This window comes from Podarcis raffonei, chromosome 4 (assembly GCF_027172205.1).
Source record: "Podarcis raffonei isolate rPodRaf1 chromosome 4, rPodRaf1.pri, whole genome shotgun sequence".
NCBI lineage: Eukaryota > Metazoa > Chordata > Lepidosauria > Squamata > Lacertidae > Podarcis > Podarcis raffonei.
The window spans coordinates 29,958,536-29,981,578 of record NC_070605.1 but is presented as its reverse complement, the minus strand read 5'-3'; the positions used below and the strand labels follow the sequence as shown (position 1 = coordinate 29,981,578).

The 23,043-nt window shown below is 38.2% G+C and overlaps 1 protein-coding gene across 4 annotated transcripts in view; it reads right to left on the bottom strand.

The window, feature by feature from the left end:
- The window catches only part of NBEA (neurobeachin), a 359,299-nt gene that overhangs the window by 282,831 nt on the left and 53,425 nt on the right, over window positions 1-23,043 (bottom strand). For all 4 annotated transcript variants that reach the window (XM_053386038.1, XM_053386039.1, XM_053386041.1 and 1 more), the window contains exons 11-22: window positions 13,874-13,982; window positions 12,508-12,660; window positions 11,099-11,267; window positions 9,691-9,770; window positions 9,504-9,566; window positions 9,309-9,406; window positions 8,383-8,475; window positions 7,709-7,817; window positions 7,533-7,614; window positions 6,324-6,447; window positions 5,790-5,982; window positions 3,629-4,645 (exon numbers count right to left, since the gene is read on the bottom strand). In XM_053386038.1, the coding sequence (XP_053242013.1) occupies window positions 3,629-4,645; window positions 5,790-5,982; window positions 6,324-6,447; window positions 7,533-7,614; window positions 7,709-7,817; window positions 8,383-8,475; window positions 9,309-9,406; window positions 9,504-9,566; window positions 9,691-9,770; window positions 11,099-11,267; window positions 12,508-12,660; window positions 13,874-13,982 (2,290 nt within the window). The remainder of the gene's footprint in view (window positions 1-3,628; window positions 4,646-5,789; window positions 5,983-6,323; window positions 6,448-7,532; window positions 7,615-7,708; window positions 7,818-8,382; window positions 8,476-9,308; window positions 9,407-9,503; window positions 9,567-9,690; window positions 9,771-11,098; window positions 11,268-12,507; window positions 12,661-13,873; window positions 13,983-23,043) is intronic.

Genomic DNA, 23,043 nt, shown 5'->3' with positions numbered 1-23,043 from the left:
TTCCAGGTCTCAAGGCAACGGCCTAGGTTTCATTCACTGACAAGGAATCGTGCTGCTGTAGAGATAGTTGTCAACATTATGTTTCTGAAATAACTCCTTGAACTGCAAGCAGATAAACACAGGATTGGCAGAACTCTGTAAAGCTCTGAGTGCCATTTACTATGAGATGACTTCTATTTTTAAAGTCTTTATTTTATAACAAACAATACCCTATTAAAACAATTAAAATAGAACACATGAAGCCACATACTTTAAATTGTTTTTTGATGGATTAGACCTAATTTGGGAGATGGCCAAAAAGCTGCCACAGCATTTTGCTTGATCATTAACAAACAGGAATCACTTTCATTCCTTGACATATCAGTGTTTTATAGTCAATAAGCATAGTTCCAATTATGTGGTTTTGAACCACATTCTGTAGGTATTCAGATAGCTATTTTGTTGATGTTGATTGATTCAATATTGCTAACGTAGATTTCTGGATTATGTATCAGCCTTCACTGTATAATGTTTTATTCTCAAGGTCATAATTCAGTTTGCTTGGTAAAGAAAGGAAGAAAATGAAGTGTCAAGGATAATTACTAGGCAAATATTCAACGGCCAGCAAAAACTAATTAGCAGAATTACTTTCCAGTGCTAGACTACTGAAAACACTTCTGATCTGATCATGACCTCCAAAGTGACTGAATAAGATACTGGATCAGCATAAGGATATATGAAGTTTTACATGTAAACAGTCTAAATGCAACAAATAAAATAATTAGTTTGCATTTAAGAACATTTATTTATAATTAACCAAAGTCCAGCCCCTCAGTACTGTTTTAAAATGGGATTAACTTCTCATGAAAAGTAAGGACAGTTGTTTCTTCTACAAGAAGAAATGATTTTGATGTGCAAAATAAATGGAAACCATTGCTCACAATATTACTCCTAGTATAACTCCTTTAACTTCTCATAAGAATATAAGAGCCTGCCGTGATCGGACCAAATGCCTCTCTAGTCCAGCATCCTGTGACCAAACAGATGCCAATGGGAAGCCTATACGCAAAACCTGAGTGCAATAGCATTCTCCTCAAATTGCAGCTGCCAGCAACTGATATACAGAGGAATGCTCTCTTGGGCAGTGGAGGTAGAAAACAGCCATTGTGGCTGGTAGTAGTATCCTCCATGAATTTGTTTACTCCCCTTTTAAAGTCATCTAAGTTGGCAGCCATCACTACATCCAGTCGGAGTGAACTCCGTAGCTTAACAATGTGCTGCGTGAAGAAGCAATTTCATTTGACTGCCCTGAATCTTCCAACTTTGAGCTTCACTGGATGGCCCCAAGTTCTCTTACTATGAGAGATGGTGGGGGGCGGAATCCTTATTCACTTTCTCCACGCCATGCAAATATCCATACAAATCTCTCTAAGCCATACACACCTCTGTAATAAAACTGTAATAAGATCTACTGACTATTCCTTGCAATATACATGTAATTCAGGGGTAGAATCTGTGGCCGGACCGATGTGGCTAGCCTACAACTCCCACCATCTCTGACCATTAGCCATGTTGGGGATGCTGGGAGTTGAAGTCCAAAAACGTCTGGAGGGCTAAAATCTCCCCACATTTGCTGGAAGAAAGACTATCAAGGAAAAATGAAAGAGGGCAATTACAAAAGAGCAGCCTTTTATCCTCTATAACACAGCTGGCAGGGTCAAGGTTTCTACACACCTTTGCACTGAAAAGAAACACAGGCTTAACCTGGGAAAGGTATTTTTCTTTGAATGAAAATCTGCTCTCAGTCGGATTTGAACAAAACTTTACATGACGGACACATACGCCTTTGCTGAGGTGGCCTTGAGGAGGCATGTGCTCCAGAATGTGTTTAGAACATTTTATTCCCAACCAGCACAACTGTCTAAGCTGCAAACACTCACACTCAACACAAGAACGATAAAAAACACACACCAGCAACAGATATCACCAACAGGACTTCTTTGGATGCTGAAGGCAACTTGGAAACAGAGCCACTTAGACTAGGCAGTCAAAGAGAGAAGTGAGGCCTGAGACCTCCTTTTTACTCAAAGAAATATACTTTTTACAGGTAAGCCCAACAGCTGTGAATAAGCTCTCAGGTGGGACATACAAATGCTGGGCCCAGAAAGGGTATATAATGGCTATCTGCAACCCTAGAAGCACATTCTGGAGCACCTGCCTCCAAAAGGCTGCCTTAGCAGAGGCGTATGCATCCATTCTGTAAAGTTTTATTCAAGTCCGTCTCAAAGCATCTTGAATCTCATATAGGAGAAAGAATTGCAATGAAGAGACTCTTATTTATTCTCCATGTGTGAGGTTCTCACTTGTCAAACAGAAGGGGGGGAAATCCTGGGAGTCATGGGTAAAAGCACTGCATGTGGAGAGTGCACTTGAACTATTTTCAGTTTGAAAGGAGTGGTGTTGCTCTTCCTAACAGCATCCCATTGCAATCGATGGTGCAATGTATTTGTGCCCAGGTGGCATATCTTGAATTTCTGACTGGCTATCGTCAAAACTGATGTCATTTAGAGAATCAGTAGGCAGGGTGAGAAGAATCAGCGTACCATTCTCTAGTCTGCAAAAAGGCATTGTAGTGCCTAAGAGACCCAGCTACTACAATGTTTTGTTTTTAATAGGTGGACCCAATGTGACTTTCTATCATGAAATCACCAAGAGGTCTTCAGCAAACTAGTTTTCCTCAGCCCCACATCTACAGTATATTGATCATAATACTGACCCAGCCTGCCTTACATGCCAGAACATCATCTTCTGTAATTGTGCATAGTGTCTTTTTTATGACTGGGTAACTATCCTAAACCCCCACGTTCCTCCTTCCTTTCAGTCTAATTCCCAAAGGGATTCAGAATGAATTTATGCGATTATCTGCACAGTGCTCACTTTATGGTCTATTCCTGGCTACTGTTTACTGTTATTCTGATCTAGACTTAGATCCTTCACAGTTAGAAAATTTGCTATTCTCTGTGGAAGCATGCTTGGTCTATTTCTTACTGAAACAGTACTGAGTAATGTCTAGATAAAAATGTTTCTCCAATGCTACACGGCGACAGCTTTATTTATTATTTTAAATAAATGCCACAGAGTGAGAGTGAAACACAGCCAATAAAGTCTTTTTCAGTTGTAAAATTCTGGGAATATAGCGTTTAAGAGAAAGCACACTCTGGTTGATTGCTTGGGAGTCATGGCAGAGTGTTACAGTAGTTTCACTGCTATTTGCAATGCCAGAAGGTTTGCTCCTCTCCATGGCATTTGCACTATGGAGGTCTGCATGTTTCCATCTCATTTCATTCTTGTAGCCTCTGTCCTTGACTCGTTTTATTTCCTAGAATTGTAGAGTTAGAAAGAACCATGAGGGTCATTTAGTCCAACCCCCTGCAAGGCAGGAAGCTTTCGCCCAATGAAGGGCTCAAACCCAAGACACGGAGATGAGCAATCTCATGCTCTACACCCATTCGTATCTACATGAAACTGCTGAGTGAGGTTATCTAGGCATTTACTTCTCTTTTATAATTGATATACCTAAAATATAGACACACACTTTATTAATAAATTTAATAATATAGTAACATTGTCATTGTACCAAAAAACTTACTTGGGTTGTAGTGGTGGTTTGGATTTTTCTTATTTCCTTCCCCACTTCTTTCCCATCATCAGATCTTTCCGTATCTGATATAATACTCCCTGCATCTACATTTGGTACAGTTTTACCACTAGAAGACTCAGTCTCAAGAGTTGTAGCAACCATTTCTGCATATTCTAATCCTTTGGATGATGAAGCCAGGTCTCTCTCAGAAATTGTGCCCATTGCATCCACAGAGGTATGAATCTTGAATTCTTTATCTTCTATTATGCTCGAGCTACATGCTATGTCAGCACTACCAGTCATGTGAGCAAGGAGTCCAAGGTCATCATTCACACCAAGGTGCATCTGAGTCTCTTGCATATTTGCAATAGTAATGTGATTGCTGGACAGTTCGGGGAGCAATTTCTCCTCTTGGCTGGGTATTTTATCAAAAAGAAATGAGGTATTGTTAGAAGGTTCATCTTTCTCATCAGCGAGTGTTATCAAGGGACCATTGTCCTTCTCTTCACTTTTCTTAATTATGCCTACACTTCCGTGAACATTGTTCTGAAGTTTTTCAACTGCAGCACTATATACATTGTCCAATAAGGATTCTACTTCCACAAGGGCACCATTCTCTCTGGTTACCAAAGTCTCTGGTGATAAATCCATATCGTCCAGCTTTACTTCTGTGGCTTCTACCTTTTCTGCTTTTATATCAACTAATAGATCGTGAACTTCTACATGCACACCACCCCCTGGTCTATCTGCGCTTCCAAGCACATCATCAGATACTTTTGTTGCAATAAGTAAATCCCTAGTATCTGTACCAACAGGGTAGTCCGTTTCACTTTCTGGGCTTTGGCTTTGTGAAAGATCTTCAATTTCACGAATTTCTATTCCACCTTTTGCTCCTGTTGTCTGAGCTGAAAGGCCTGAGATAGTGCTAACATTACCCTTTTTCCCCTTCTTTATATTCTCCTCTTCTTGTCTTTGATATTCCTCGTACATTTTTGCTAGGTACTCTTTGTGAGCTTCATAGGTGACCTTAATACAAACAAATTACAATTTTAGGAGAAAAGTCAATACTTACACGTTTAACTAACATTAAAACTGTTGGAACACTATCAAGCCACTGTGTTCCTTGAGTGAAACAGAACAGAGTATGGGCCCTTAGCAGGTTATTAACAAAGGGGGGAAATGGAACTATTAGGGACAAATGTCACCAAGAACTCAGAAAAACAGATAAAGTAAAAATTTAAATGTAAGTGGAGGAAAAAAGTGATGATACTTAGCATTTAAATAAAATTGACATATAATATGAAGAATCTTTATGAAAACAATTATAAGTAGACTACATTACTTACATAAGTTTTATATCTCAGTGGGAAAAACTTTTCCTATCTGTAAAAGTAATGGCCTGTATCCAACATTATGCTCTGAGCTCTACTTGCACAATGGGACTTCCCCTTCCTATCACCTTCCCCTGAACTCCCCAAATCTCCTCCTAGGGGTCCCTCAACCATCTGGACAGATTTTGAGGGTGCAAGGGGAGCTACAGGGGAAGAAAGAGGAAGGGGGAGTTATACTGAACAACTGATCCACAAGCCTGATCCACGAGTGGAATGACAGCATTGGATGCAGCCATGATGCACTGATTATACCAACTATAAATGAAAAGATTGATAAAATCTAGGAATCTACATTCATTGCGAAATTGGTTCACTACACAAGAACTAAGGAAGGGAAATAACAGCAAGGTATCTTAAAAATTTAATTTTATTGAATATTTTATTGAATAATGCAAAGAAAATTTCAAATTTCCACAATTTAGAGGATTTTTGTATTATACTCAATTATCAGTATTTCTCCTTTATTTAACTAGTAATGTAATAATATTATTTAACAACATTTCTGTGAGTGTTCATATACACTGTGTTAAGATGTTGAATTTTGAGTTAAGATACCAAATTATGGCAAGCAGATCTATGTGATATGTTAAAGTCTATAATTGTATATTGCTATTTTTAATTGCACAGATGCAGCTGATGGAAGAGCTATAGTGAAAATAATCCAAGGCAGTGGTAACTGGTCATATTTCATACTATCCACAAGATGGCACTAAATTCTATCTATGGCATGTTGGCTACTATGAAAGCAGCTAAACTGAACTTCCGAAACTGACTCTTACCTTGGAATGGGCTATGGAAAGAGTATCAACCCAGACCCTCCATCCTCCCCACTCATACTTTATTGCATGGTACAAAAGAATGCGGAAGATATTGTACACCATCTCAGTAATCTTCTGTTCTTCAGAGTTCTTTGGGTTGATATATCCCAGAGAAAACATCCAGTCCTGCCACACTGAACACTGTAGTAAACATCTAAAATAAAATAGTTACAATATGATCACATGGCATTTGAACTTTTCCATTTGTTACAGACATAAGGAAAGCCTGAATATTTCATTCAAAATATTCATTCAAAGCATTCCATTCTAAAATATTATAACTTGTATTTCTTTTAATTAAGTTTTGTTTGCCTCTCAGCATCACATTACACATCCATGGAAAATATGCTGAGATTTGTAACTATTCTTTCTGGATTTTTTCAGAAGGTTACATAATGCTGAATTTACACAACTATAGCTGAACACCCCTCCACCCAGATGAAAATAACCTTGATGGGCTTCACAAAGAAAAGAGAATAAAGATTACTGGCATACCTCCTATTTTCACGGCTGTTACTGAAAAGTTTTATCATATCTGATAAAAACAAACGGCGAACTTCCATTAGTTCTGCACTTGGAGTTGAATTCTTTAATAAAGTTGCCACAACCTTGAGAATCACTTTAAAAGAGAAAATGCATGAATTATATTTTTGAATAATTAAGAAACAAAGTCAATGAATTAGACCCAATTGTTTTAGCTTCTATAAAACTGTGCAAATATGGTTGTTTCCTAAAATATAAAGGTCAATGGACCCCTGACCATTAGGTCCAGTCGCGGACGATTCTGGGGTTGCGGCGCTCATCTCGCTTTATTGGCTGAGGAAGCCGGCGTACAGCGTCTGGGTCATGTGGCCAGCATGACTAAGCTGCTTCTGGCGAACCAGAGCAGCGCACGGAAACACTGTTTACCTTCCTGCCAGAGCGGTACCTATTTATCTACTTGCACTTTGACATGCCTTGAACTGCTAGGTTGGCAGGAGCAGGGACGAAGCAACCGGAGCTCACCCCGTTGCGGGGATTCAAACCGCTGACCTTCTGATCGGCAAGTCCTAGGCTCTGTGGTTTAGACCACAGCTCCACCCGCATCCTAAAATATACAACCTTATAAACAGACTGATTTATGGAAATAGACAGAAAGGGAGCATCTACCATTTTAGCTACCTGTTCCAAAACAAATTCTAACTAGCATACTACACTTAATTCAAAAATACTAAAATTCTGAGCTTCTTTAAAGTCATAACCAGCAGCCACTTCTGCCAAGAGCCCAATATATTATGAACACCATCCCCTTTTCAAAAGGAGGGGATAGAAAGGATGGATCACATCAGGAAACTTCTTTCCCCAAGCTTATCACAGTTTTCTTTCCTATCAACGTTTGGCTTGTGATGGTGGAGGACAAGAAATTGGAAGGCAGGAGGAGTTCAAAAAATAGTAACATGAGAATTAAAGGAGTAAGGAAAGAGTAGAACACAACAGAGGAGTAATCCTTACATTATTCATACACTCTGGAATCTATCTAGCTTTCCATCAGGACAGAGGAAACTCTGAAACAGCATTCCTCAAGTAGTTTGATAACAACCTGTAGGCTGTCAATTGCCTATAATCAAGCATTCATTCAAAGGACTTAATGAAAATGTTCCTATATTAAGATATGATTGACTTAAAAAAAAATACAACAATGTCTCAATATCAAAATATTCTTACTTGGATTCTGAATTTTCACTGTAGAATCCGGCTCCGGGTGTGGTTTATGAACGACTTGTGTACATACTTGTTCTGTCAAAATCTACAATACAAGATTGTTACATTTCCTTCTCTGACCAGCCGTTTTACACCAAATCATTTACAAATGAATTTGATAGCACTAGAGTAATGTGTACCTCATAAAGTGTGTTGTAAGTTGTAATGGTCACAGTATTCGTATGCAACATCAATCTCTCTCCAAGAAGTGTGAACAGACTGTGAGTATGCATGATTTCAACTTTTCGCCTAGAGAAAAACATAAATATGGAATTTACCAAGAGAAAAACCTGTTGTTGATCTGTTTAATAGAGATAACAAATTATTGCATTTAAATTTTAAAAAATGTTGAAAAAAAGATTTGTGCCCATCAAAATTTGTTCAAAAACAAACAAGAGGTTTTCATTTGAGATTGGTTTAAAGAAATTTCCATTGCATCTATTGTGATATAAAATATACTTTTGTTCCAAAACAAAAATGAATTCAGCAAGTCTCAGTTTGACAAACTAGTTGCGCACTGCGTAGGTTCTCTGGATTTGAAATTCTCAAATTTTACTACCTCACATGGCTTTTGACAGGATAAAATAGATTGCTATCAAAGTATGCCACAACTTCTACACTCTGGAAGAGCGAGGAAGATGAATAAAATACATAAATTAAATAAAAAGAGCTAAAGAAAACAAAATGACAAAACTTTTTAATACAATATTTTTAAGGGTAAAAAAATGTCAGTTTTGAATGGAAAATTTTGTATCTCAGACTCTTTTGTTTAGTTGTCTGAAGAACATATTTGTAATTGAATCAGTGCACTTACTTATGACCCAGGTGTTTGAGAAAATATCCTAGCACCTTCAGTGCCTGCACCCAGATGCTCTCGCTTTTTGAGGCCAATAATTTATAAATCACTCTGCAAGATAAAATCAGACAAAAGCAGTCACTCAGAAAAACAATTCTTTTTTGGGGGAGGTACAAGTAAATCAAGACTACGAAGGCAATCTAAGCCCCTGGCCAGCACTGGTAGAGCTTAACGGATCAGAGTGAAGTCACCAAACCCTGCTGCTTGTGTTGACCTGGGTGGCTAGAGCAAAAAGAAAATATTTATTTGCCACCCAAGATCCCAAGCTGGTACAGCAAAGAGGTATGAACCAGACTCATTGCTTGCACAGCCCTACCTTACCCCCTTGATAGCACAACTGACAAATTTTCTACTGGCTATTGCCAACAGGGATACTGTAGGCAGCAGCTTTCATCCAGCTGCACGTGGGCATTCCTCAATTATGGGGTTTCCTGCTGGTACTGGGTCAGCACTGGTAAGCAAGACACCTTAACCTCATGCAAATCAATCACAGTGGTTCAGTTTACTATGAAAACCTTTGGCATGCCATACATTTTTACATAAGCATCTTTTATTTGCACATGTTTCTACAATAAAGTATGCCATGCACACTTCTTTCACTTGGTGTTTGTTATATATTTTTTACTGCAGGGATATCACTGACTACTGTAATTTCTACCTGTAAAAACTGAATGAACCACCTGTACAGCATATCAGACATAAACTTTTAAATAGAAAATATATTATATTGTTTTATTTTAAATTATTATACATTGGTAAATTCTGAATTATATGTCATGCATACTAATTAATTGCTATGATTCATTAAATCTATTTGAAGACATAGAATATTACAAATTTCATTTCTAAGGAAAATGAGAGAATATTATTGTTTTTAATTTTACCGTATCCCATTTCGTTGATCAAAGGCAGGTATCATGGATGCCGGATGTTCAGACATCAATGCCACTAGCAGCTGAAGTACATCATGTATGTTTTCATCCTAAATACCACATAAGATATTAGAGAAATACTATTTCTGTGAAGTTAACACAAAATACAAGTTAAGAGATCTGTATTTTTAACTATTACAAACTTACCTCATGCATTGTTAGCAAATAATTTAATATACTTTGTAGTTCATCTTCTTTGACACCTCGATCCTACAGAAATGATTTAATTGATCTTTGTTACAATTTGACCAATTTAAGATTTCATCATCAATTAAGTTTTAACACCAGATGTTTATTGTCATTTGCTATGCCCAATAGTATTTTAAAATGTTACCTTCAAAATCAGCTGTTTCAAAAACAAAAGCATGAATGCACGCAGTGATATGATTTCCTTCTGTGATGGCCGAGGACCTTCTGAAAAACACGAAAGAGCACCTCAAATGCAACATACACAACAATTTTAAGTGACCTCAGCATTTTTTATGTACTGCCATTGATTTGCACTTTTTAAAACTTCATGCATTAGGACACATTGCAGCCCTAAAGGGATTACAATCTACAATTTGACTTAAAGGAGACAACAGAGAGAGGAGAGTGATGTGAGTGTGGGTTACCTGGAAAATCCACTTCAGAAATGCATACACTTAGTTTCTCTCTCTTGGTTTCTCTCTGTTGCTCTAAATGGCAGGATTGAAACCAATGGCTTTAAATTGTAAGACATCAAATTTTAGCTAAACATTAGAAGAAATGCCCTAGTGGCAAGAACTGCTCAAAAGTGGAAACAGATCACTTCGAGAGCTGGTTGTCCCTCCTTTGCTGGAAAAGTTGGCATTTACTCTGCCAGGAATGCTGTGGTTACAAGATTCCCGAACTGACTGAGGGCTTGGAGGTTCCTTCAAACTATGATTCTATTATGCATCAGGATATAAAAGCAAATAATTAATAGGGGTGTCCCCACCAAGGCTCTGAAGACAAACCCCAAGTGTATAAGTAAGGATTTAAGGGAAGTCACCACATAATCAAAACTATGGGATAGTGTGGAAAGATCTCTGAGGGATACAACTGGAGATAAGAAAAACTTTTCCCCAATGGAAATAATGGAAGAGTAATTAGAGAACCAGCCAATGACAGCAGAACAGAGACCTATGGTCATAGGGGGAGACAAGAAAGATAGAATAATAAGCTGTACTGAAGGGGATAACAGTTCAAGAAAGATAAGAACTGAGTAGAGACCACAGGAGAACTATTTAGGAATCTTCAACAAATTTAACATTGTACTGTGCATGAAATTAACATTTCAAAATAATACTACAGCATATCTAAAATGTGTGGTGTTAATATTCCTTAAACAAGGGGGATTCCTTTAAATGTTTTAACTTGCTAGCAACCAATTCACCATAATACTGTACTGGTATTTAAAATCTGCATCTTAAATCTGTTCCTGCTGTTTTAGTTTCTTCTCATAATTTAATGCACTCCAAATTAGCTTTAGAAACCATATGTCACAAAACAATACTTCACATATTACAAATGTCCAAACCTCCCTTTATTCAAATTGTACTTGTGCTGCTAATTAAAAGCTTCCTACGCAAGCAATCAAAAAGAGAACATCAGTTTAAAATAGGCTTCTTACTACGAAGTTACAGAGTTCAACTCATAAGAAAACTATTTTAGCAGTGTAAATGAGCATATTGACACAATTATTTACAGACCTCTACCATTTCTAAGTTCATTATGCTTACCCAAACCTTTAGGAGTAATGCCACTGCTATCCGCAGGATTAACCACCCAGTAGTAGTATTTCAGTGTGTGCATTAACTGTAATACTGTTCCTACTCTACGTATCGTAGTGTAGATTGTAGCAGTGCCAATGAATTCAGCAGACAAGTATGTATACAGCGAGAGCTGAACCTGAAGAACATTATAAAAAGAATGGAATAAATAAATGTAATTTCTAATTTAGTTTACACTGTAAATAAATCATGTATCAATTCATTTCATTTTTCTATTTATATGGCCATAAGTCATTAGGGAAATTCAGAAGTGTGATATATAAAATAATTGATTATAAAAGTTACCCTTTGTAGCTCAACCTAAAGTAATCATTACACAAGCAAGTAGCAATTCACAAGATAAAACAAATACAGAATGGGAAGGGAAAGAGGTTGGTTGTTTATATATATATTATATATATATATTCTTCCTAGCAAGTATCACAGATCTTGCTTTCATTAAAAAAAACTAAATCACTAATAAATCCAGCCAAAATTCTGCTAACTTAGGTATAGTCATGCTGACAATTTTAAAAAACCTCAGAGCCCTCATCTGTATTTATTTAGTTTACATGCTACTTCTCACATTTTCAAACTTAAGACATCTGGCTCGAACAGCAGCTCTTTCCTTCCTTATTTTGAGAATTTCTAAGTGAGAAATGTGAAAGCACACTGCACTGCATCAGAGGTGTACTTTGGCTTGTTGTCCAATGAGAGTGCTGTACTGAGTGGAAAGGCTTGATGGGGGATGTTTTGCAAGCCTGGCTGAGCATGCTTATAATCCTCCAAGCAAATGAGAGTCCTGTGTCAGGGTTCCTAATTGTGAAGAGGAATTTAAGTGTTCTCAGCCAAACGCATGAAGAATCATCTTGCTTCAGATGTTACCTTCAATGTGGAAAAGATTAGTGGTGGAGTTGATACACATGGGGATATGAGGGGTAGGGTTGTCATGTGCAGCCCTGCCCCTTTCTAAACAAGCTCAGACAATAAAAGGATTTTAGTCTTCAGAGTATCTTGGGCAATGAATTTATAGATTTTCACTTTTCTAGACTATTCAGAAGTAGTCTTGAAATTTTGAAATTTCTATATGAGAAAAAGACAAGTCCAAGTTACTAATATGCTACTGATTTTATACTACATATAATAGAATAATCGCTCTCATATAGGGAGTGTGTGTTTGTTAATAAATTTATATTTCACATTTCGATAAAATTATCAGGGTGGATTACACTTTGCAAAACATAAGTTTTGTTGTTGTTTTTTTGCTACTTAGATTGAGCCACAGTGGAAGCCCATTTGATTATTTTAACATTGGTGATGCTTATACTGATGAATCAACAGTGTAAATAAGGACTTTATACAACACACTATTCACTGACCTTTGCAGGAGTATGTATCCAAATAGCAGGGTTGAAAAGGATATGATCACATAATTGCTTTAATAAAGGTGCTCCATGTGAGAGGCCATCCAAATATTTTGCAAAAGATAAAAACTGTTCCAGTACAGCTCTTGTTATATGAACTCTGGATGACTGAAGAAATTACAATAATTAAATAATGTAATTAATATAATTCATAGCTGTCAACGTTGCCCTTTTTTTAGGGAAATCCCCTTATTCTGAATAGGATTCCTCACAAGGAAAGGGAAAAGTTGACAGCTATGATATAATTCAGGTTTTCAGTTCATATTCACTTCTGTATCTGTGCTGAAAGATATTGAGAGCTTCATATGTTACCTACACTGAAACACATCAGCTAGACAAATATATGCAAACTACTGAAATTAAAACCAGTAACTCATCATTCAACAATATTTAAGCACAAAACATATCAAAATAAAACCAAACAAATACCAACTAAACCACTCAGAATGCTGGCACCAAGTAGCCCCAAAAGTATTTCTCTGAATATGCAGTGCCTCTAACCAGCAATTCAGAGGAAATGGATGAAATAGCAATCCCTGGCACCTGAGGACAGATGAGAGGCCATTGGACGATGCCTTCCTTCTCCGCTCGTAGACCTCCCTCTCAAAGGTGGAGGAGGTCTGCCACTAAGGGTTTCTTCAATGCAGCAATATAAAATTTCACCACTATCACTGCTCAACTTTCACTGCCTCAGAGGCAGCTGATGTAAAACAGATATGTAGGGATGGGTCAGGGGAGGTCTTGTATCTGCAGTTCCCCTGCTCCCCTGAAACATCCTCAGAAGAGGCAAAAATGTATGCCAGCCCTAGAGCTGCCCTTATTTTGAGACCAATGGGATAGATTTTTTTTTAAAAGTACCTAGCAACAACAGGGGAAAAAAGTCTGGTAGCACTTGGCACAACCAGCACATCATTTCAAGTTTAGTAAAGAGAGTAAAATAAAGAGAGTCTTCCCTAAAAGCAGATTTTAAAAAATGAGAGTTATCTGAGTTCGTGCAACTGAGGATGTGTTTACACTGAGATTTTAAACAAAACCATGTTAGTTCCTCACAGATGAATTTGAGGGTTTTTTTAGCAGCAATATTCTCACAAGACACAAAATACCATCAGCATAAAGAGACCTAAACCACATGGAACAAGACGCCAACTTGGAGTTCAAGTCTTCAGTAAGCTGATGGCCAAGTGACTAAATGCGCTCAATATTTACCAGTCCAATATGAAATCATTTGCATACAACATTTATGGTGGACTTTGTGGCACATTTATTTAATTTCAATCTGTTCTGCGTAAAATATTATTAAAATAATATTAATACAACTTACCTTTTCAAGGAGATAGCCAATAACTAGGAATCCTTTTCCACCCAGCATTTGTTCTTGCATGGCAACTGAACTCTTAAGAAGTTCCACCAAGAAAGCCAAGAGGGTAGCACTGCATATAAAGTACAGGCACAAATTAGACTGAAAGTGTTCCAGATTTAGTTTTTAGTGCTGTTAAATCCTATAAGCAGAAAAAACCACTTGCAAATTACATTCTTCTGAATATTTTTAAATACTGACACATTACAATCATGCTCAAAACACAGAGCTCATCTGGGTCAATCCCTTATTTGTCAAAGACAGTCTGAGGTTTACATGATTAACAAATTATAGGTAATCAGAAGGAAGCCTTGATAGGACTTGAGTTGACAGGACTCTACCCAAGTGCATCATCTTGCAGGACATCCAAACAAACAAAATGTGATTGTCTAAATGCTTTTCTTTTGGATATGGAAGAGTCCTACTTATGAGTGCAAGACAACACTGTGTAATATCACGAGTAGTACTGACACATTCTAATGATAATCAAGGCTTGACAACTCAAATGATGTCAAATAAAAATCAGTACCATCCTTATAGGTAGGAAGGGAGAAACTGAAGGCCTGTCATAAAGATGAAGGAAAATCTGTCCGCTTCCAAGTACTCTGGCTAAGTTTACATGTAATGACCATGGTTTGCATTCTCCTCCCCCTTCTGCTCCAATTTCTGGTTGAGGTAGACCATAGTTTACGGTCATATACAAATTTGCCAAAGCTCAAATTGGAAACCACACTTTGAAGTGAGATTCCAGTTCTGGTTTGAAGGCAAAATACAGTTTGGACAAATCATGTTCTAGATAGTTCACATGTAATGACAAAGTCAACTGTCATTTAAAAATAAATGTGACATTTCATTGTTTTAATGAATGTGGTAAGCTACACTGAGGGGCTTTTTTAACAGAAAGCCCAGATATAAATATTTTAATAAAATTAAGGCTCCCTTTAAATGAACATGTATTTAGCAAATTTCTTAATAAACGAATAAATACTAATATGAAAAAATGATCAGTTTGCTACAGGAAACAACAGGTATATCCAATGTTAGTCATACTCAGAAAACACTTGTCTATTGATTCAAATAGGTCTACTGCAACTTTAATTTAGTTTGATATTACCCAATAATACTTCTTTAATTATCTAAACTGAGCATGCTATGTGAGCTGGATAGCTCAGTTGGTTAGACCATGGTGCTAATAAGACCAAGGTTGCAGGTTTGATCCCTGTAAGGGAAGGCTGAATATTCCTGCATTGTGGGGGGCTGGACTAGATGATCCTAAGGGTCCCTTCCAACTCTATAATTCTATGTTTAAGATACTTTCCTCAATTCTCAAAACCAAATACTGAGTAGTTGCAACAGCAGACAATTAAAACACAACCCAATTATACTGACCTACACGTCATTTATAATGATACAAAAGCTATTGACAGAAGTAATGCCACATAGTTGTTACACAAGAGCCACACCAGCATAAATATACTCAGTAATTCAAAGGCTGACTAGGTAAAGCAAAAAAATCAAGCATGAGTCAATAGTGCACCAGATCTCATCTCATTCATGTGTTTGCTAAAACAACGAGATACAAACTCTTTACTGACCAATGCAAATCCCAATCACCATACAGCAAACAAATAAATAAAATTGATGGAAAGTTTCAATTCCTATTTTCCCATTCTTTGTGCCATGATAGTACATTTGGACTAAAGACAGGGTTACTTTTATGAATATTCTGAAGAAATGCCGTGTTTTAAAGGTTAACCATGTTATTATAACAAATTATCTTTCCCTTGCACAGGCAGAAGCAGACTTTTGTCACAGAGTGGTGTGTATGGAATTTCTGTCAACTCTCCATCAACAGCCCACTGCACCACACACTCCACTATTGCAAATGGGCTCCACTGACCATAAATATCAGCTTTTGAGAGAGCACTGTGGGCTACAAAGCCCTGCTCCGTGAGTAAAAATGGAAACGTTTGAGGAAATTAAACAAATCCAATGGTTTCTGGTTGAAAAATGAATGGCAGTGTGTGTAGAGTGAGCAGGGGGAAGTGGCAGTTTAAAACAACACCTGAGTGCAGAGAGAAGGGAGTTGGGAAAGAGGATATGCATTAGCACCTGCATTGTTCCATTCTCTGCTATTTCACATTGTTAAAACCGGTTTTCTTTTTCTTTCTTTTTTAAATCAACCCCTCACTGTCCCACAGCCCTGCTTTGCTCAAACCTCTGCCATTTTTAAAACCACCATTTTCAATTCAATGTCAATCCACCCCCACTTTACTCAAACTGAGGGGCACTGAAAGGGGGGAAAAGTCTCCCTCTTCCATTCTTCAGTTGCTTCATGTGAGAGAAATAAAGGATGTGGAGCTCTCAGATGTTCCATTGTACTTTCGCCCAATGTATTTGATTCTTGGTACCATGTGTTATCTTTAACATGAAGTCCCAGATTCAACAGTAAATTAGAAGAAATGCTTTATTAACAAGTAAATGCCCATATATGTACCATATCCATAAACTGAACTGAACTTTCTCTAACTGAAGAAGTTAATTGAAAGCCTTGCTCTTAAGATTCTTCTTATCCTAAAGACACGGTAACATATATCAGCATGGGGTTGTGCTGCAGAACAGGAGAAAGGGGGGAGCATGGAAATGCGGGGGTGATCTGTATGCAAAGAAGAATTGAGAAAACTATGGAGGAGAGTGGAAGGGGGAAAGGGAGTGAGGGTGAAAAGGGTGATTAGTCATTATGATTCATGGGAGGAGGGAGATGAAGGAGGTCACCATGTGGGTGGAGGCATGGACAAGGAGTAAGAGTGAAAATAGGAGTGCAAACTGGCACTACAGATTAGAAGAGAAAAGTGGCTTCAGAAATTGGGTGGGGTGAAAAACAAGCTTAGTAGTTTATGTGGTGGGAAGAGCAAGCTCCAAGGGCTTAATATGAGGAAATGGCAGAAGGCTTGGTGAGCAGGGCGAGGAGAGAGGGAGCCCCTAATATTTTACTCAATTGTTATACTTTTATACCACCTATCCAACTGTGGTCTTCAGGCAGTATACAACACATTTAATTGTGCAAACCAATAGTGCATGCCCAACTATGTCAATCCTTTATATCATCATCATATTTGTTGCTATGACATTCTCAAAATCTTCTTAATCAACACATCTCTGCTACACATAAAACTGCATCAACCTATTTCATTATGTACACAAGATTTAAAAACAAGACACGAATCGGCTATGCAAATCTTTGTCAAGTCATAAGAGCATTAATTTGTTTACTGCATTCTCTACCATAAATGTGGAACCCCAAACCATGTACAGAAACATAATCCATAAGAACAAGTATTAGTAGCTAATAAGGCTGCAATGCTAATTGATCAATCTGATTGATTGAATTTTGTACTCAATTAATCAGGAATTACACTTTTATCAACCCATGAGTCAGTGTTAAATACATATGCACATGTAGGCACATTTGTGGCACCTGCCTTTTTGCAATGTGAAAAGCCTGAAACAGCCACCAGAAGCAAAGTGGTCAAAGGTGTTTCGTACGAGCCCAATCAGTATCACTTCTACACACAGCATAAGTGTCTAACTCGCAATCTCATCAGCAAACTAATTTACAGTCAGGTCACTGGCACCTTATGCCAGCTCAGTCTGCATTGCCGATAGCTAAAGGAGATGTGCCAGGCAGCAAAAGGAGGATGGGCACCAGCATTGAACCAACTCTTTGCAGATGCTGGTGAAGAAGGGGACTCTCAGTTTCATGGAATAGAAGGAGAGAAACTTGACAAGGGCATGTAGCTCTTTGAACATGGTGCCTTGAGGATGGACAGAGAAGGAATAATCTCGCATGTATCTGGCTTTCTATTCTTGGGACGCTAAATCAAGTGTAACTCTGTTATGAGCCAGTTTATATGTTCTTTAAAAGCTACAACGGTCAACAATAAAACCTCTATGTACAGGTGCAGCACCTCTTAATAACATATACAAGTTCATGAAAACTTGTAAATCAAACTAGTGGACTAACTCAACAGAATCAATTAAAATTTCCTTAATCAATAAGCAGTCCTGTAAAACAAACATTTAAGGCTGAGAAACACAAATTAAAGTGAAGGCAGAGAATTGTCTTGATGGATCTGACTAAGGTGCATTCTAGTCCTGTCCATTCTGGTACAGAGCATACCCTATTCATCTCCCGCATAGGGTACTCCAAATATACTGTTTCAGAACATGAATTCAATTTTTTTTGTCAGAACTAATAGTGGCTGATTGAAGAATCTACCATCAATGACTCATCTTTTAAAAAAACAAGTCAGAGTGAATTTCATAAGTTATTTATGCATTGCACAAAATATCAAAAGCTGTGTTATAAAACAGGGGAAATATTTATGTACATATGTATTAATAATTTTATAGCTTTACATCACATAGAGATTTTCTCCTACACCGTCAACATCGGAAACAACTTTGCTGGAGATTGGGAGATGGCACATGCAGTCTACCTCCATATTCTATCGAAATGTCATAATATTCAAATATTGAGATACAGCAAACAAATAACAGGTTACCGTATTTTTCGTCCCATAGGACGCACCTAGTTTTTTGGGGGTGGAAATAAAGGGGGGGAAATTCCTTTATTTCCCCCCCAAAACCAGGTCGGGGAACAGCGGGATGGCGGTGCTGCGCTTCCCCGCTGTCCCCCGAGCTTGTGGGGCTGGCCGATGTCTGCCCGAAGCGCGGGGCGCTCTGCTTCAGCGCGCCCCGCGCTCCGTGCAGCAGGCTGCTATCCGCAGCCTAGGGCTCCTCAGGCTTGCTGATAGCTTCCTGAAGCCTGGAGAGCGAGAGGGGTCGGTGCGCACCGACCCCTCTCGCTCTCCAAGCTTCAGCGAAAGCCTGTATTCACCCCATAGGACGCACACAGATTTCCCCTTCATTTTTGGAGGGGGAAAAGTGCGTCCTATAGGGCGAAAAATACGGTATGTGTTATCAATGGATCCAGTAAATATACTTTTATATTACTTGAAGGGAGGTGATGAAAATGTGGACCTTGAAGTGGTTTCTATTCTTTTGATCCCAGCAAAAATGTCAAAAGCCAAGTATTGGGGAGAAATGGTTCTTCTTCTTTACTAATTTTTTTTAGAGTTTGGAATACTACTGTTATAAATAAAATTATACCCACACTGGAGAAAATATAATGTTTGAGAATGTTTGTAAAGAATTGGCATATATATCTATATCTATCATCTATCTATCTATCTATCTATCTATCTAATCTCTTTAGGGAATGACATGTTCACTTTTTTCTCTGGTTTAAAGCTAAAAATTGCTTCTCTTCTCTTTTATTTATTTTTCTTTTAGTAATTGTTATCAAATTAATTTTGTTTCTTCGTATTTCTCTCCTTATGTTTGTACAGTTTATATTAAAATGTCATTTTTAAAAAACCTGGAAAACCTTAACATCTTGATATACCAAAATAAAAGTGAAGTGCCCTTCAGACCTAATTGATTTATCTGAAATATGTCAAAATGAAGCATATAGTATTATTTTTCCATCTCCAAGGACCCCTAATAAAATAATATCAATTCATATTCAACTTTAGTTCAGGTTCATTACCATTTAGCACTGAACAGAGTAAAGATCTGTTTATAAAAAATAATAGATGAAAACTGGGGGAAAGGGGAGGAGTTCTACAAAGAAATGAAAAGCAAAAGCAAGTAACACCTGAAACCATCTAAGGATGATAATCCAACAATGAGGCCACAACTATTCAGAAACACCAGTGGAAGCACAGCCCTGACCTTGCCTCCACTTTAACCCAAAAAGCAGAAGCAGGACTGGGAGGCTGCTCTCATGCCTCCATTCTGCTGGGTAAACTGCTCCTATAAGCTGCCTTATAATTATTGGTTCCATTCAGACAACTGCCTGTTGTTGACAATATGCTTGAGGTGCATTTTTTTGTGGAAAAGTTTTTGAGGTTGTTTTTTTTTTAAGCAAGGCATTTATTATGAATCCTAATTGCCTATTACAGCTTTTTACAAAAAACAACAACACCCCAAAGGCTTCATCATAAATTCTAAGTGGCTATTAACAATTGTCCAAAATGTCTTCACAAAGTTACATGACCTCCGCCCCCCGTGAAAACAGGTGTCTTTATGTTTATTTACATTATATTTATTTATTTATTTGTTGCACTGGTAGCCCAGCTTCTACTCTAAGGAGCTCAAGGTGGTATATATGGCTCTTCCCCTCCTCAAGTAATCTCCACAGCAACCCTGTGAGGTAGGTTAGGCTGAGTGGAAGTGAATGGGGCACTGGTCCATCTAGCTCAATAATGACTACTCTAGGCTGCCAGCAGCTTTCCGAGATTTCAGAAATAAGTGTTTCCAAGCCCTGCCTGGAAATACTGGGGTTGGACCCAAGCTCCTTCACATAGCAGGTGCTTTACAACTGAGGTCTGGCCCTCTATCTAGGACTTATTCCTGGATATATGTACTTTATAATGCTTGAAGAAAATGGTTTCTCCTGAGTGACACTAATGCTATCCTAGTACTTACTAGCAAGTGAAACTTTCTGCAAAACACTAGTAAAGTAGGATCTGACTATTGTTCTAGGAGAGCCATACATCAAAATGCTGGTCCTGCACTATATAAAATCCTACTAATTTTCTTACAAGTATTTATATCCCACTCTTCAATCCTAAAATGGCTCCCAGCACAACTTAATACCATGTCAAGCAAAATAGCTTTCATGATTGCAATACCTAATTTATTCCATGAATAGCTTTTGAAATATTGAACAGAGGAGGAACATTTGTTAAGAAAGTCATCTTCCAAGATGAACATTTTTTTCCAAACAGAATTTAACTTACCAGAAACTAAACTGCATCGGACTGCTGCAGGGTTCACATTAAACTTGCAAAATTCTGTGCATTGCCATACAAAATTTCTCTCCATTGTTTCCTATTTCCAACTCCCCTAGATACAAAGGCAAATATAAAGGATACTTCAGCCCAATCCTATATCTCCTCTATACCATGTCCTATCTAGAACACAATAGTATATCTGTATATGAGCAAAACAATGGTCGATATACAAATTTATCAATAATTGCGATAGGCAACCATCTCCACAGCCCACCCCACAGTTTGTCCAGTAATTAGTTGGATTGTCCAAGTACTTGCACAATTTGAAGAAAAATTGAAATTCTCCCTTTCAGTCCCCTACAAAGCAAACTTGACCTTCTGCCGTGGCAAAGACAGGCAACAGGAAGGACTACTGATAACTAGGGAATGGGAAGAAATTCCATTCAGTTCACATTTCAAGGAGAACCTACCTAATTTGCACTTTCCAAAACAATAAGTACAGGAACCAAAACACAGCCATCCTTCAAAATTCGCCTGCGTCTCAATTCTGTGATACAGTTCTTCAGTCAAGTAATGTGTACAAAAAGGTATTTGCAAAGATGAAGTGTGCATAAAAATAGATATATTAAGTGAAAATATTAGGATAAATTTGTTTGGAAAAATTGGAGTATTTGCAAAATTGCACAGAAAAATGTGTATATTAGGAGAGATTTGCACTGTAAAGCTGGTTATTTTTCATGAGGTTTTTTCTTCTTTTCAAAATCGCAAACTGATGTGGGAATGAGAAGAACTGAACTTAAGCTTGGAAAAATGAGAAACTGAGATAAACCAAAATGGATAGATTCACCCATCCCTACTGACAACAGGAGAGGTCTTGGAGGACTCACTTCATTGATGCTCCTGAGTTTGTCTAGGACTATCTATGCCTGAAAGGAGGAGACCTCTATCACTTGTTAGTCTCTGCCATAAGTTCTTATGTTCTCTGTAAAGGTAATTTTGCTTGGAAAGCAAGGGACTAGCAAAGAAGGCTCTCTTGTCAACAGTGACATAGTGTGACAGTGTTTCAAGTATCATATTTACCTTGTATTTAGTTAAGTCACTGGGCAAGTCCCTAGTCTCCATCAGTTCAACATTCTCCTTTCAATGTTGCCTAGCAAATGCCTCCTGAAAGTTTACAAGCAGTGCATGCTGACAAGAGTGATCAAGTGCTGCTTCTTCCCAGCAGCTGTTATTCAGATGTATACTGTCTCTATAATTGCTGGTAGGGGAGTAGAGATGAAATGGAGAATGTAGGAGGAGTTTTGAGTGGGTAGGGATGAGGGAACATGTTGCAAGAATGACAGAAGAGGGGCTGGAATGGAATACTCAATTTTAGAGGCACATTCCATCAATGATTTTATCTAGGCAACTAACACACAACTGCTGATTCCAAAATGGACTGCCATTGCAAGACTGGAGTTTTACTAAAATCACTATCAGTCTGCTAAGTCAGTATGAAATATAGGACAGAATGTCTACAAGCATATTGATTTGCAAAATCCTCCATATTTTCAAAGAGGTATGTTCACACCCACTCTCTGGACCATCACCTTGTCATGGTGAGTGGGCCCTTGTGAGCGAAGCCGTAAATGTAGTATAAACACTGACAACTGGGAAACACTGGCCTGCGAGCGCTCCAGTTGGATAACTGCCTTTACCAAAGGTGTCATGAGCTTTGAAGACACTAGAACTCAGGTCACAAGGGAGAAACATGCTAAGAGGAAGGCACGCTTGGCAAATCCACACCATGATCAACTCCCGCCCGGAAACCAATGGCCCCACTGTGGAAGGACGTGTGGATCCAGAATTGGCCTCCACAGTCACTTACGGACTCATTGTTAAAACTGTGTTTATGGAAGACAATCTTACTTGGCTAAGAGTGACTGCCAAAGAAGAGAAGAAGAAGAGTATGTTCACATTTTTCCTTGGGCGAGAAAGCCTCTCCTCTTCCCTGAGGGGAGGCATTGTGAGTGGGAACCATTCCCGCGTTGGCAGGGGGCATGTTTGGCCCCCTGCATCATCTCCCCGGCTGCCACCCCGCCCTGCAGTGGGCCAGCCAATAGGCTTGGCCTGGGGGCGGGGTTTAGCCACATTCAAGCAGCCACGGCAGCCTCCGTGCCTCATTCTGCTTCCTGGAAGAGTCCTCGACTCACAACAAATGTTGTTACAAATTATACTGTTTAGTTGTCAACAAAAAGTATATTTAACCTTCTTTGGCAGGAACAGTTATTGGGG